We start from the raw sequence: 15929 nt of genomic DNA, 5'->3' as shown, positions 1-15929 counted from the left end.
CACTATATCCATGAATTGTTTCTGTGGTAACTTCCTTCTCTTTGCTTCTCAGATATCAAGAGATTTACTAACTGCAGGACCATCGATCAATCAGCTGAATTACTTTTTCAAACATCCTGGTGACTTAGACAACAACAGTATGTTTCAGAATAACTTTTAACATTTCCATTTATTTTACTGTCTGCTTGAAAATAGGAAATAATAAACCTTTATCATGGCATCAAGACTTTTGGCTCACCTCCTTTAAGTATCCCAGGATGCCACGATAATACACCAGCATCTGCAACCAGGCTGGAAGTAGGGCTGAGCTCTGCTCACCCAAATGTGTGCTGTGACCATCCATTCCGAAGTTAAGAAATATTATTTTTGGTTTTCATTTAGCCTCTGAACCTGGATTCAAACTGACAACCTTCTGTCGCTCTGCCTGTTAGGTTCTACCTGTTATTTGTAGCTGGCCAAAATAAAACTGGCTCAGCTCAACAAAAGCAGAACCCATCCTAACTAGAATGCAGCCGTCATTATTACATCCGTGAAGTGAAAATGTCTGTCTGTGCATCCCACATATCTGGGGGGGGAAATAATTCTTGATCCCCTGCTGAAATTGCAAGTGTGCTGCTTCCAAAGAAATGAACAGGCCAACAAGGTTTGGGCTATAGAAAATCTGTGGAGGGAGCAGAAGCTCTGAGTTGCCAAATGGCAGCCAATAAACCTAAAGGATTTAGATAGTTTCTGTAAAGAGGTGTGGGCCAGAATCCCTCCTGAGAGGTGTGCAAGCCTGCAAACCTGCAGTGGTTTCTCTGCCAAGCAGATAAATAAGATGAGAAATGAATGCATCAGCTGCTGAAAACGGCCTGTAAAGTCTCCAGAGTTGTGTGACGTGTAACCTTCAGCAAACATTCGTAAACAACATAAGTTTGCAGCTCTTGGTAAATTTGTGTAAATATCAATTGTGAATATTTTTTCTATAACTGTACATTTAAAACAAATCTGTGAAAAATTTTTTTTTCTACACATTCTTACATTTTAGCCTACAAGCTCTCAGATCTACAGGATCCAGCATCTTGCAACATGTGCCTTCATGGCCTCCCCCTGTTGCAGTAGTGATATACCGCAGGTGTGTTGACGGAGTTTGGGTGACCATTGCGTCAATCATGAAATGTGGGCGTGGCTTTAAGCTGCGGAAACAGGCTGAACGATCCCCCCTAAAAAAAAAAAAAAACAGCATCAGCAGCGGACACCTTAGAGCAGCACACAGAACCAGAGTTCATCCTGGTGTGAGCAGATGGGGGACAGAGCGGGAACCAGGTAAGAGAATCGGCCATGAAGGCCATTAAATCCGCTGTTTAAGCTGTGCAAGCAGAAACGAGCGGTCCGCTAACTCTGGAGGAGGGGGGAACTGTCCAAGCTGCGCTTAAATCGGACCATTTAAACCGAAACGTGGCATCAGTGCGAAGGAAACGGCACAAATCTGCGTTATATAAATAACACTGAATAACCCAGGCTTTACGTGTGACTGCTACTTAGAACACACAGGTTCACAGAGCTGAAACAACCGGACTCATGACTTTTGAGTCCTCAGTGGACTTCAGAGCCCTGAAAGTTGACATTTTCTCTGGGATGTGGAAATGAAGTGAAAGGCAAAAACAGGGCAGAGACTTGCGATCCGTGAATGTAAATAAGACCGTGCAGGCTGATCTAAACTGAGCAGCCTGCGCTGCGATCCGGCGTAACTTCCTCAAGTGAGAACGGGACTTGGGGTGTTGGCACAGGCAGGAAGCATGCAGGGAAGTTTGGCTTCTTAGCGAGTCCCCGTTAGTCCTTATTATGAGAGTCACAGTTATGAGCGGGGTTAGTCAAGGATTACATCGGGATTGCTTTATCAGATTACAGAAACGATGTAAATACAGTCACCCCAGATTGTGTTTGAAGCGTTTGATGTGCAGGTAGATTGTTGTTACATTGTCAAGGATTACTTTACTAGCCTGCATTATATCTATTAGATATGGATTAAAAAATATTGAATAGGCTACTCTTATCGAGGGTAGTTTACCTAACGGACCCTAATCAGTATCCACTAATAATGATCAGTGGAGTATTTATTTCTTTTTATTTACACTAAAAATGGAAGATGAACATTGAGTAAGTGGACCTGTTGTTACAGGAGCAACAAAGACTGCACAATAAAAGAGCATTTCACAGGCTCAGTCAGTGTGCACAGTGGATTTTACACCAGAGTTTTTGATTTCACTATGTAAACGTTGGCTGTGCAAAACGTGTGCATTTTGTTTTGAGGTAAGGGGAAAAATGTGATGATCGTATTTGTGAAAAATGAGATGTAATGTCGTGGTGACCCTTATCTGTTTGTCTGGGGACTGAAGGTATTGTCAAGATCAGGGATGTCACGTACAGCTGACTTTGATTTTAAGTGGGTCAGACCACTGAAACTGTCTATGTGATAAATGTGTAAAAATACAGAAATAAGGTCTGTAGTTCATTGCCAAGGCAAAATTATAGATAATGAAAACAGGAGCTTTTTGTTTCTCATTTAATTGTTTATCTATTATTTAGTTACTTTGGTGTATTATGAAAGGCTTGATAACTTTTCCTATCAATAGGAAAAGCTGTAAAACATATGAAAGTACAGTATAAAGTTTAAAATCTGTGCACTCCTTCACATTTTCCAAAGCTGTCCAGGATTGAAGTCTTTGCCAGGCCAATTCTGGCCCCTGGCTCTTATGTTTGACACCCCTGGTCTAGATCACAGAGTGAGGGAAACAAGGACGATATATGGGAGCTCAAACCTGACCTTCTGTTTTACCTGGCTGCCTAAAACTCAGACTCAGTCTCGGCTTCATTGTCATTCAGACTATGAGACATAGTGCAAACAAAATATAGTTTCTCAGGTCTCGGTGTATGGGTCTAAACTAAAACAGTATAGCATCATTCTGCTGTAGCAGCAACAACTTGGAATGGTTTTAATGTGCAATGGTGATAAGAGAATAGCAGCAGGCCTTAGCAGTGCAGAATTATAAAGTGTGTGCAAGTGTGGAGCATTAAGGGACGTTGTTTCGGTAAGTGTAGGTATGGGGTACATAGTCCGTATGTGGGGGTGGAACAGTTCAGCAGTCTGGGTAGAAGCTATTTTTCAGTCGTGTTTTTTTCCCTGGATGCAACACAGCCTTCTTCCAGTGGGGTGGGGGTGAAATGTCTGTGTGTGTGGTGGGTGGGGTCACGGAGAATGCAGGTAGCTCTTTCCCTGCGTAGTGGTGTGCATGTGCCTGATCGGTGGTAGGCTGCACCAGATGGCCATCTGTGCAGATTTACCCACTCTCTGCAGCGCCTCCTTGTCTGCCAACATGTACCCATCGTACCACACAGTGAGGCAGGTGGTCCTGATGTTCTCCACCACAAAGGAGGACGTCCAAGGACCTGAGGATGGCCATGTTTAGGCATGCCCTCTTCAACCTCCTCAGGAAGTACAGATGTTGGTGGGCTTTCTTTATGACAGCTGTGGTGTTGGAGCACCAGGTAAGTGTTTTGGTGAGGTGTACACCGAGGTACTTGACGAAAAAGACCATTTCCACTGCTGTTCCCTCAATGTAGAGAGGAGAAGGTGCTGTTCCAGTCCTACAATGTAGAGAGGAGAAGGTGCTGTTCCAGTCCTACAAAGATCCACCACCATCTCCTTGGCCCTCTGGACATTGAGGATGAGGTTATTATCCTTACACCAGTCTTCTACTTCCCTCCTATAAACCAACTAGTTCCCGTGGCTGATGAGACCAGCCACCACTGTGTCATCTGCAAACTTCACTACAAGACTGCCTGAAGACTGAAGTGTTCTCCTCACCTCTGCTGTTGTTTCTCTGATGGCTGGAGGCTCGTTGGAGAGGGTGTGAATCGGGAGGGGGTGGTGGAGTTAGAGGTCTCAAAGCAAGCGTGAAAAGCATTCAAGGTGTCGCTGGATCATTGAGGCATTGTGGGTCACTTGTGTTGAAATAGCCCTGGATCTTAAGAGTGAATGTGGACATGTTGTAGCCCAGTACAGATGATGTGTACTCGTTTAAGTCCACACTGCTCCCTGATGCTGCTGCTTCCCTGAATATCTGCCAGTCTGTGGTCTCAAAGCAGTCCTGGAGCAGAGATATTGCACCTTCAGGACACACACAGACGGTCTTCGTTACAGTGTTTTTGCTCCTTGGCGCCAAACGATATGCAGGGGCTAGCAGGATGGAGATGTGGACAGAGGCAATGAGATGGCGGCGGGGGGAGAGTGTCCTGCAGGTTTGCATGGTTAAAGCCCCCTGCCACCACATGCAATGCTTCCGGATGTTTGTTTTGAAGTGAGCCAATGCTATCATACAGCTGTCTAAAAGCTACATTCACATTGGCTTGCAGGAGGACATAAACTGCCACTATGGAAACCACTGAAAATTCCCATGGCAGATAGATACTATGAAATGTTTTGCTGTCTCAGAGCAGTGTCTTCTCACTACCAGCCAGTTCATGCACCAACTGTTGTTGGTGCATGAACTGGCTTTATCAGTGAGCCACTGTCCGGGCAGAAAAGCAGACACCCATCAAGTTCAAAAATGCAGTCCGACCACACCTCCATCAGGACAAACACACTGCAGCTCTGCATTTCCTGCTGGCTGAGTCTGAGTGGAAGCAGGTCCATTTTATTGTTCAAAGCCTGCACTTTGGATAAAAATAGTGGTTGAACAGCCAGCTGACTAGCATTTGCTCTTAGCTTGATTAGCAAGCTGGCCCTCTTTTCTCTCTTTTATTTCCTCGAGTACCGCTTCCTCTTGACCACGAGCCAGCATCATGCACCACTGCACTCCATTGTCCTTAAGATCTTCAACCTGCCATGCATTGCCTTTAGGTCTGAAGGAAGGTGAGCATGGAGATTAAGTCCTTTAGATCTACAATCCTGTACTTTAACATTGTTTTACTGGCAGTAGTAGTGCTAACTTTAACTCTTACATGGAGAGCTAGTGAAGCTGCTGCACTGTTGTGCCCTGCCATCTTTAATAAAAGAAAAGTAATAAAGGTGTGTTGCATAGGTTCGTACAACTCATTCTTCCCAAAACATGGTGCCAGGAGTGAAAATCTAAGCTGAGGTGCATTGTGAAAGCAATATGGATTCCATAAAACTGACGGAAAGTTTGACAATGATAGGAAATGGCAACAATTCCAGCTGTATATTCAACACAGATGAAGCTGCTGAACTACGTGAGATATTTTTGATGGTTTGGTCAACTGTGAAAACAAACCAAATGCAGAAATAAATGCCATAATGAAAGACAAATGGACAGTACCAGTGGTAGTCAGTGGGGCACTTGTCACATTGAAACTAGACACCGGTGCTAAAGCAAATCTCTCCAGGAATGAAAAGAAGGCCTAAAATGCAAAGAGCAAAATCTGCTCTGAAAGACTTCAATGGACAAAGGACTGAGAGTTTTGGTACATGCAAAACAAAGTGCACCACCTATTCTTCTCTGTTGTTGCTGAGGAATGTGAATCACTGCTACTGTGACAGAATGTGTGAAGATGTTTTACTGGTGACATGAGTGTACTCCATCAACTTGGATGTGACAGCACCAGATGAACCAAAATTCAGTTTTGCAGACATATTTAAAGGACTTGGCACCTCACCTTTCACATGTCACAAGTCACAAGTCAGCTGTACTTGCTGTTAGAAGAGTTCGTGTCTCATTAAAGGACAAAGTAAAGAAGGAACTGGACAGTGTGACAACAGTGAGGATGATAAGAAAGAGTGAAGAACCAACTGACTGGGGTGTGCAAAGAAGACGACTGGCAAACTGAGACTAAGCATGGACCCAAAAGATCCAAACAAGAACATCAAAAGTGAGCATTACCATAGACCTGAGAATATGTCACAAAACCTGATGCCTCACATGGTTTCTGACAGTTAAAGCTGGATGGATGCAACACCAAATACTGTACCTTTTAATACTCCATTTGGCAAATATTGCTTCCAGAGACTGCCTTTTGGAATAATCTCAACATCTGAGATATTTCACAGAGCAATGGAACACATAATTGAAGGACTGGAAGGCATCTGGATTTATATGGATGACATAATTGTCTGGGGCTCTACAACGCAAGAACACAAGGAGAGACTGACTAGAGTACTTGAGCAAATCCAAAAGTATGCACCTAAACAATAAGAGCAAATGCCAGTTTGGAGTGCAAGACAGTTTTTTTCGGGGCGACAAGTTCTCTGCACCAGGTGTCCAGCCTGAATACTGATGAGAATGCTGACATATGACTTTGAGCTGGTTTCTACGCCACCTGATAGTTGCAGATGTACTCTCACGAGTACCCACAGGGAGTAATGTGAGTACAACAGTTAAGGACATTCAAACTGACATAAACATGGTCTCTGCTGCGCTTCCTGTGTCAGACATGAAATCTAAACAAACAGCTGATGAGACACAAACACAGAGCTGCAACATGTTACTGGGAACATGTCAGATGGCTGGCCTCTAGGTTCATGTCCACTCTTCTACCACATCAGAGGAGAACTGAGTTTTCTTGATGGACAAAATCATCATTCTGCAAACGATGAAACAGGAGGTGCTTACCAGAACACGTGAAGGTCATCTCAGCATTGAAACATGCAAAAGAACGGTGAGAGAGCGTCTTTGGGCCAGGAAAGACATCGAGAGCCTGATAAGCAGATGTGAGACATGTCGAAAGAGACACATCAGCAGATGCAAAGAGCCTATGGTGGTAGCAGAAACATCAACAGCACCATGGCACAATGTAGGGATGCATCTGTTTCATGCCAAATGCAAAGACTACTTAGTGGTAATTGATTACCACTCAAACTTCCCTGAAGCATTGTTATAAAAAAAACTCATCATCAACATGTTGCGTAGCACATATAAAATCCATCTTCTCCAGACGTGAGAGCTGATGAGCAGAAAACTGCACACCACTCCGCCAAGCTACACCAAGACTGAGAAGCATCCAAAACTACAACAGCTAAATGTGAAGCAATAGTCCATTTATGGAAGAACAGCCAAGCAGCTTCCACCACTGGCTATCAATGATGCAGTCAGGATTGAGGCTCCAAAGTCATTTCACATGATGACTGAAAATGGACAAGTCATTTATGGAAATTGGCTTAGTCTTCTGAAAACATGGAATCCTTTGGTTGGTGTCATTGGTAAAATATTGCTTGTGTAGGTTGTAGATTCCTCACAGTATCTAAAATATGAAGGCTTACAATTTGATTACAGTTAGATTTTTTTTTTCCTTGAGGAATGAAGCATTTAGGAAATTCTTGGCATTAGACACGAGGCTACAAAGCCAAGTTCAGGAATATTGCTGAGATGGTAACATAGACTGGTTCTTATATAGTGCTTTTCTACTCTACATCAGCACTCCAAGCACTTTATACACATTCACCCATTTTCACACAGACACACACACACACGCGTGCACGCACACACTCCAATAAATGCTACCAACAGCAAGTTTTACTTCAGTATTTTTGTCACATGTGGGTGGCAGCTTCTGCAAAATCGAAGCCTACCCTTAAGTTAGTTAATGATAATATTGTATGATTTGATGCATTGTTCAGAGGAGGTACCCTGCCCCATGTAACATAAAAGCACCTCCACATGTCCACACTTCATACAATGAATACAGAGCTCCAAGACTGGAAACATATTGCTCAACTAATGAAATGTGGTAAATGGACTGGATCTTAGAGCACTTTTCTACTCTGACCACTCAAAGTGCTTTATTCAACATGCCTCATTCACCCATTCCTACACCTAAGTGCTTTCTATCTAGCATTCACATTCAAGTGCATCAGAGAGCAACTTGAGGTTCAATATGTTGCCCACGGTTACTTTGGCATGCAGGTTGGAGCAGCCAGGGATCAAACCACCAACCTTCTGAGATGGCCTGCTTTACCTCCTGAGCTGCAGCCATCCAAATGAGCACTCAGTGTGGAGAAAATACAACCCCAAATGTTGCTCTGACCTGTGCATACCTGTCAGCACACTCACAGGCACATGCTAAAGGTTCTTAAAACTGCTGCAGCGTGCCTAATCTCAGTAAGGCTTACTTCGCCTGGATGGTCATGATATGGCCATCATACATTTTGATTGACTGATTTGCTGTGGTTCTTTAAAAGAACCTGAAGGTTGACTACACAGAATAATGCTGTGCCATGTTTTCTGGAAACCCTTCATTTCCTTCCTGTTTTGCCTCAGTGCTCCTTTTCCTGCTCTGCTGTCTGTTTTTTACTCTATGTTGTGCCTGCATTTTAACTGGAACTTTGTTGGATAATCTTACTACAAGAACTACATTTATAAACTATACAAAAACTTATTAGTATAAACTGTACCTAAACAGTAGAAAAAAAAATTCAAAAACTCAAACTCCTAATTTAAACCTTAAGGATTAAAAAGTGCAGTCAAAAGGTGGCAGGTCAGGGTTAAATAATTCACGGGTGACACAAGAGTACACGGATAATTAAACTGGGAAACACACTGGAAAATCCTGTTTATGAGTTCGGCGTGTACAGATCTGACAAAGCAAATGTGATTGGGAGTTGGCCTCAGATCAGTTCTCAGACTTTACGCGTGCAGGTTCATGAAGGTTCATTCTCACTGCAACATACTTGAGCCAAAATATCCTGACCACTTACAGGTAACAGCAAAGCATGTCAGTGTGTGGACTATAGTGAACAGGTGATTCTTGTAGATAGTTGAATATCAGGCCAGCTCCAATGTAATGCGGTTTTTGGAGTTCTCACAGTTAACTGAATACAGAGAGATGCTTTCTTGTTTGGGTCAGAACCTCATTAACACTCTATATATTCTGCATGCTGTGCGTGTTGTGAAATGGTCCAGTATAAATAAACTGAACTCATTTCAATTGAATAGCATTCACACAATAATGTATCATAGCTGGATGGCTGGCTGTTATTCTGTTCTTCTTGCTTTGTCTTTTTGATGATATTACTTAGTGTTCAGGCTATTCCATTGTTCCACTGCAATACTTGATGTGCCCCCCCGGTTCATAAATGTATTTTGAGCTGTGCTCTGTTAAACACACAGGGACTGTTGAAAGAAAATGCAATGCGGGAACAGTTTTGCGGCACATTGTGAAACTCCAGGACAGATTTAGTTGAGGATGACCTTCCTGTCCTGCAGTTCATCGAGCTTTCCAGCTGCTTACTTTTTGTTTATACCAAGGTTTGGCTCACTGCTGCAGAGGCTATGTGTTTTTGAAAGACAGGAAATATGATGTGAGCACGCAGTGCTGTCTGTGTGGATTGGTCTATCATGAGATCCACAGTTCCCACACTCACAGCTCAGTCTAAACAAGACATTCTGACTGAGCAGGCCTTCCTGTGAAACAATCTGAAATATGGTTACACTGACTTGTTGCTGTGATATTCTCATAAATAAGTTTGATTGTATTTGTCGTGATTGTATTTGTCAGCATTAATTCCTGATAATGAGCAACAGAAGAGTCTCCATTTACCGTATGCCAACCCAGTGGCTTATCCTTTTCCTACTGAAAATTACAGACTCTGCAGCTGTTGAGTACTGCGAGAGCCGTCACCATTTAGACATATTCATAAAACTCTCACAGTTGAGTTTATGAAGCTTAAAGTGCTCACACGTTTCAGGCTTCGGGACATTTGGAGACATCAGCACATGTTTATGTCTTTTTTCAGTAAATCATTTGTGGATACTCACGCTCTTCTCTCTGTTCTACCACAGAGTTTTTAAGAAGTCCAGCCCCAACTGCAAGGTGGGATATGCGTCGTTTTATATCTGGACTGTCTCACTGTTGCTTTTATGGATCTTCAATCAGTTTTTATTTCTTTCTGCTTTGTTTCATTCTTTCCACAGCTCACAGTTTATCTGGGGAAGAGAGACTTTGTTGATCGCTTGGACCATGTGGACCCAGTAGGTAAGTGTGTGTCTCTCACACACACACACACACTGAGATGCCAGCTGAGCGAGGTCCTAGAGGGTATGCATTTTGGATTTGACCCTTTGATACATCAAGCAATCAGATCCAGGCAGCAGTAGAACAGGAGCTTACGTGTTCATCCTGTTTCTTTATACTCCTCCCTGTTTTTATACACTGTCTGCAGCAGCTGCGGTATACAGTGTGTTACAGTTGAACCATCATTTTTCTTAGGTGAGGGATTTAGTTTAAGTTATTTGCAGGTGATTTAATAGAAGTTAATGAGTGGATTTTGAAGAGGTTACAGATCCATGAGCATGCTGCATGTACTCTGCATATTAAAAGTATTGCAGAAATGTATTGAAACGAGTCAAAGCATCTTATTTAGCATAAAGCAGGTGTGGACAACAGGTACAGTCACAATCAATCACTGTAGTAACAGCTTGAGGCCGAACAGTTTGTGGACATTCCTGCTTCAGCTGACAGTAAAAGTCTAACCAAGGACTAGTTTATTAATATATAAATTTAAGATTCTAGCTTATAAGTTGCTTATAAGTAGATTTTTAGGCTGCAACTTATTAGTTAGACTCTTGTACATCTATATACATATACTAGTCCTTGATTGGACTTACAAGGCAAGTTGAGTTGCTCGTGTATGCAGAAAATCTCGTATGGCCAACACAGAAGATCTCACTGCTAGAAATGTTTGTCAGAATTGGGTGCTAAACATCAAACCTCAATAAATCTAAGCTTATGATGTTTGAAGAAAAAAAAAAAAGCAAATTATAGAAAGAACCACACTTTAACATACGATGAAATATATCTCCTGTGTCATAATCATACAAGAACCTGAGAGGGCAAAGCCGTCAGTTCCCTTCAATGTCAGGCTTACAGGATTTACTGCAGCAAACACTTGGTACAGTTATTTAGTCCATAGTTATGTATGGAAATCAAGCGTGAGGCTGACAGGCTGATGTTTTGGCCACCTCCTCACCTGCTTTAAAGAAGATCAGATTCCATGTTCACTCAGCTCAGTGAATCAAAAAAGTACCATCAACCATCTGCCTAATCCTGGGCAGAGCTGCGATGAGCTGGTGAGGCAGTTCATGCATCCAGCTGCACTAATACATTATAGCTATTTACACTAAAGCTCATTGAACTGTTTATCTGATAATGTCCTGTTTGTTTCTTTGTTAGAATTCTGTTTTTAAACAATAAGATATGATCTAATTATCAAATTTATATCCTTAGATATTATTTTGCTTTGGCTTCACTGGGTTTTTACCCTGAATCCGGGGATGGCAGACAGAAATGACCTGGCTGTGCAGTGTCTCATTTGAAGCATAATTTTGTTATTACCACTTAAACCATCGGGTGGCGTCTGACATAGCACCGAGACTCATTTTCCACCAACATGCCAACATTTTTCTTTTCATGTTCCTGGACCTGCAGCGGTGCACTGTATGCTGCACAATGGTCAAAATAGCCATATTTTTTTCAATGTCACTGCTCAGGTGTTCCAGCTGAACTGTGTATCTATACCTTCTCTAGATGGAGTGCTCCTTGTAGACCCTGAGTATCTGAAAGATCGAAAAGGTAAGCACAGAGATCAATTAAAAGACTGATGAGCGACTGAACTGTCATTTAATTGCTTCCTTTTTCCGACCTCAGTGTTTGTGACACTGACCTGTGTGTTTCGCTACGGTCGGGAGGACCTGGATGTCCTGGGCCTTTCCTTACGGAAGGATCTGTATGTTAGCACCATTCAGGCCTTTCCACCCCTGGAACAGGATAAAGTTCCTCTGAGCCGTCTGCAGGAGAGGCTGCTGAAGAAGCTGGGTCAGCATTCGTGCCCCTTCAGCTTCACTGTAAGACCACCAACATAACCTCAGCTTTAGCCTGACACTGACAGAAAGAAGCACGAGAGCCCTTCGTCTCTTTCATAGCCAGTTAATCTGCTGTTAAGAGACAGTGTGACTGCTACATCATGAAGAACACACTTAAAGAGCACTTAAGGACCAGGAGACGGAGAGCAGACAGAGGGAGAGACGAGGGTAGGGCTGTGGTTGAATAGTTTTGCTCTGCTGACACAGAAGTATCTATGTGGCCATAATAAGAGCTGATCGAATTCTCTTAATATTGCAGAAAGGTGCTTCAATTCTTCCTTTATTACCTTCTGTAATTAATGGCATATCCATTGCAGCTGTAACAGCTTCAACTCTTCTGGGAAGGCTTTCCACAAGGTTTAGGAGTGTTTATGGGAATTTTTGACCATTCTTCCAGAAGCACATTTGTGACGAGATCCTTACTCTGGATGGCATTACCTTGGCCTCCAGTAAGTTGGGGGTGGCTGTAGCTCAGTAGGTAGAGCAGGTCACCTACTGATCAGGTCAGCGGTTCGATTCCTGGCTACTCCAGGCTACATGCCAATGTATCCTTGGGCAAGATACTTAACCCCAAGTTGCTCTCCGACCGTCCCGTCGGAGTATGAATGTGTGTGAATGATAGTTAATTAAAAAAGCACTTAGCTTAGCAAACATGGAAGTGCTTGTATGAATGGGAGTGCATGGGTGAATGTAAACATGTTGTAATAGTGCTTTGAGTGCTCTGACTGAGTAGAAAAGCGCTATATAAGAACTAGTCCATTTACCATTTAACACTGTGAGGAATCTTGGAGTCCTTCAATGCACATATTAAACAGATACGTAGAACTGCTTTCTCACATTTGTGCAATATCTCTAAAATTGCACTTTAATCATTAGTTATTATTAATCTCTGTCTCCCTCCCCTCAGCCCCAACCTGTTGCAGTACATGACTGCCCCTCCCTGAGCCTGGTTCTGCTGGAGGTTTCTTCCTGTTAAAAAAGGAGTTTTTCCTTCCCCCCTGTTGCAAAGTGCTGCTCATAGGGGGTCGTTTTGACTGTTGGGATTTCTCTGTGTTATTGTAGGGTCTTTACCTTAGAACATACAGCACCTTGAGGCGAGTGTTGTGATTTGGTGCTGTATAAATAAAATTGAATTGACTTGAATATTTCACCACAGCAGAGTAATGGTGTGACATCTGCCATCAAATTATTATGGATCCTGGTATGAGTACTTTGATTCTGTTTTTCCTATTTAATGCTTCTTCAAATCTTTCCTTGACCTCATGATGTTTTCCACCCAAGACCAGATACAGTAATTAATAATTAATTGGAGGTAATTTTTTTGGCCCATTCAACTGTAGCACAGGTCAGATCTGTAAATATTAAAGAAAGGTGCTTCAGTGCTTCCTTTATTATTTCCTTTGGCATAGGATACACTGGAATATTCTTTGTGAAAGGAAAGACGATAATCCTGCCACACAATTCAATCTGACCATTAATAAAAACAAAAGATCACTGGTATATTGCTGCACTGTTAGCATTGAAATTTGATGTTCATCTAAGAGTAAGGTAATGAAGATTAAAAAATAGAAAGATTTGGGACTTATTCCCCAGCCTATTTGAACAATGAGTTATAAAGAAAGGCTAAAGGTATGAAAACTTCAAAAAGTCATTAGGAAAATATCAATTATAAAACATACAAATACAGTTATTTATAATAATGGACTTCACTTGCATTGGCATCTATTTGGACCTCATATTGATAATTCCAGTTTTGGTCCAGATTTTAGTCCTTATTGACATGATAGCATCATGTCATGATCCGGGGTCCGTTGACCCAGCGTTTTTGTTTGTACGTAGTTTTTGAATTGTGTTTTTCCTTTTAAGCTTGCATTGTTTTGTTTTGATTTCCACGTCCTCCTGTTTTGTCAGTGTTCTGTGTCTGTTTTGTTTCTCAGGTCTCTCGTCTTATGTTTAGTTTGTGTTCCCAGAGTGTTTGTGTTTAGGTTTCTCTCATTTTTAGGTTTGTTGTGTGCTTGTCTCCGCATTTGTCAAGTCTGCGTTTTTGTCTTGTTTCACTCCCTGTTTTATTTTGACAATAGTCTATTCCCAGTGTGTTGTGTTCTGTTTTGCTTCCCTTGTGTCATTAGTGACATTTTGTTCACCTGTGTTTCCCAGCTGTCTCCACTCCTCTCGTTACCCCTTGTGTATTTAAGTCCTGAGTTGGTTGTCACGTCCTACATCGTTCTTTATGTTGTCGTTTTTGGATCCTCCTGCTGTATGCCCAAAATCAGTGTCACGTTAAGCTAAGTTCAAGTGAGTTTGGTGTTTGTGTGCTGGCTCCTGTCCAGCTTAACTATTGAGTGGTACTTAATAAAGCTGGAGATTAAGTGCAGTTCCTGCCTCTGGAGTCCTGCTTTGGGGTCCTCTGCCTGCCTGCCACAGCAGGTACATGACACATCACACAGTTTCTGCATCTATGATAGAAACCTCCCTTTCCATCACACACCAAAGGTTCCCTGTTGGATTGAAATCTGGTGACTGTGCAGGCTGCCAGTTGACTCAGTAAAGTCAGTTGGAGATGATCTCAGCTTTGTGACATGGCATGTTATCCTGCTGGAAACAATCATAGGAAGATTGGTACACTGTGGTCATAAATGGATGGTCATGGTCAGTAACAATACTCAGGCAGGCTGTGAAGTTTGAAAGATGTTCACGATGTTGGTACTAAGCACTCCTGATACCTTCACACTGCCACCAGCATCCTGGTCGTAACAAGTAGTGTGAGTTACAGTTCCTGTCAGTTTGAAACTGTCTGGCTGTTCTCCTCTCACCTCGGGCGTGAACAAGGCATTTTTGCCCAATGAAGCGCTGCTCACTGGATATTTTCTCTTTTTCAGACCATCCTCTGTAAAATCCAGAGATGATTCAATTCAAAACACTCAAACTAGTCCATCTGGGGCCAACAACCATGTTCAAAGTCACTTTTCTGTTCTTTCCTTTGCCTCTTTCTCGCTGCTTAGTTGGGGACTGTGTTGAGGGAGGTAGAGGAAGAGAGGGCTGTACACTTATTTGTATGCATTTGGGCCACGTGCACCCATGCACCATGGAGCATGCAGTCTTTGGGTGAGAGAGAGAGAGAGCTGCCACAATTTCACCTACCTAGGGCCAGTTACAAATAGCAATACAGAAAAAGAGTCCAAGTATTAGTTTCTTCCCGCAGTGAAAAGCGGGGTTCATAGTTACCAATCTAAATGCTGATGGTTAATTCATAACCATAAGTTTGAGCAAAAAACTCACCTATTACAGTGAAACAAGTGTAAGAAAAAAGTGTTCAGTGTAAGTAACTGAAGATAAGACCTGAACATTTTCATCTCATTTTTGTGTTTGGGTATTGCAGATCCCCCAAAACCTGCCCTGCTCGGTGACCCTTCAGCCAGGGCCAGAGGACACTGGGAAAGCATGTGGTGTGGACTATGAGCTTCGGGCTTTCTACGCTAAGAATGCGGAGGAGAAGATTCACCAAAGGTCCAAAACATTCACAAACCTGAGACTATAACTAAGCTAACAAACTGTCCAAGAGAGAACTATGATGTGGTCTTCCAACAAACACCAAAGGCTGCTCATGGCACTGATTTGATTGTTTTAATACTAGCTGCCAGTAGCCAATATTTTGCACTGTTTTGAAATGCCGGGTGAGCGCTGTTGCTGACCCATGGAAGGTGAAGATATGTTGTGTTTGTAAATGTGCTGTAGGAATTCAGTGCATCTGGTGATCAGAAAGGTTCAGTATGCCCCGGAAAAGTCAGGTCCACAGCCAATGGCGGAAACCAGTCGCAGCTTCCTGATGTCTGATAGATCTCTACACCTGGAGGCCTCACTGGATAAGCAGGTAACACAGTCGCACAGTTTGATGTGTTGTTTGATTTGCCATTTGAGTGGGCTACACACAGTACTCAGTCTCTGTCTCCTTGCAGCTGTACTACCACGGTGAGCCCATCAGTGTCAATGTCCGCGTCACCAACAACTCCACCAAGACTGTCAAGAAAGTGAAGATATCAGGTATCTACAGTAGTTACTCTAGCAGCACTCCCTGCC

The 15929-nt window shown here is 42.6% G+C and overlaps 1 protein-coding gene across 1 annotated transcript in view; it reads left to right on the top strand.

Moving 5' to 3' along the window:
- The first annotated feature begins 1210 nt into the window (after positions 1 to 1210).
- LOC115775807 (arrestin red cell-like) overlaps positions 1211 to 15929 on the top strand; it is a 21985-nt gene continuing 7266 nt past the window's right edge. Inside the window, exons 1-8 of the mRNA XM_030723331.1 lie at positions 1211 to 1305; positions 9774 to 9804; positions 9906 to 9966; positions 11518 to 11562; positions 11638 to 11834; positions 15232 to 15359; positions 15588 to 15723; positions 15809 to 15893. Of these exons, the coding sequence (XP_030579191.1) occupies positions 1283 to 1305; positions 9774 to 9804; positions 9906 to 9966; positions 11518 to 11562; positions 11638 to 11834; positions 15232 to 15359; positions 15588 to 15723; positions 15809 to 15893 (706 nt within the window). The 5' untranslated portion in view covers positions 1211 to 1282. The remainder of the gene's footprint in view (positions 1306 to 9773; positions 9805 to 9905; positions 9967 to 11517; positions 11563 to 11637; positions 11835 to 15231; positions 15360 to 15587; positions 15724 to 15808; positions 15894 to 15929) is intronic.

Source organism: Archocentrus centrarchus, unplaced genomic scaffold, assembly GCF_007364275.1.
Source record: "Archocentrus centrarchus isolate MPI-CPG fArcCen1 unplaced genomic scaffold, fArcCen1 scaffold_24_ctg1, whole genome shotgun sequence".
Classification (NCBI taxonomy): domain Eukaryota; kingdom Metazoa; phylum Chordata; class Actinopteri; order Cichliformes; family Cichlidae; genus Archocentrus; species Archocentrus centrarchus.
This window is presented reverse-complemented; position numbering and strand designations above follow the sequence as displayed.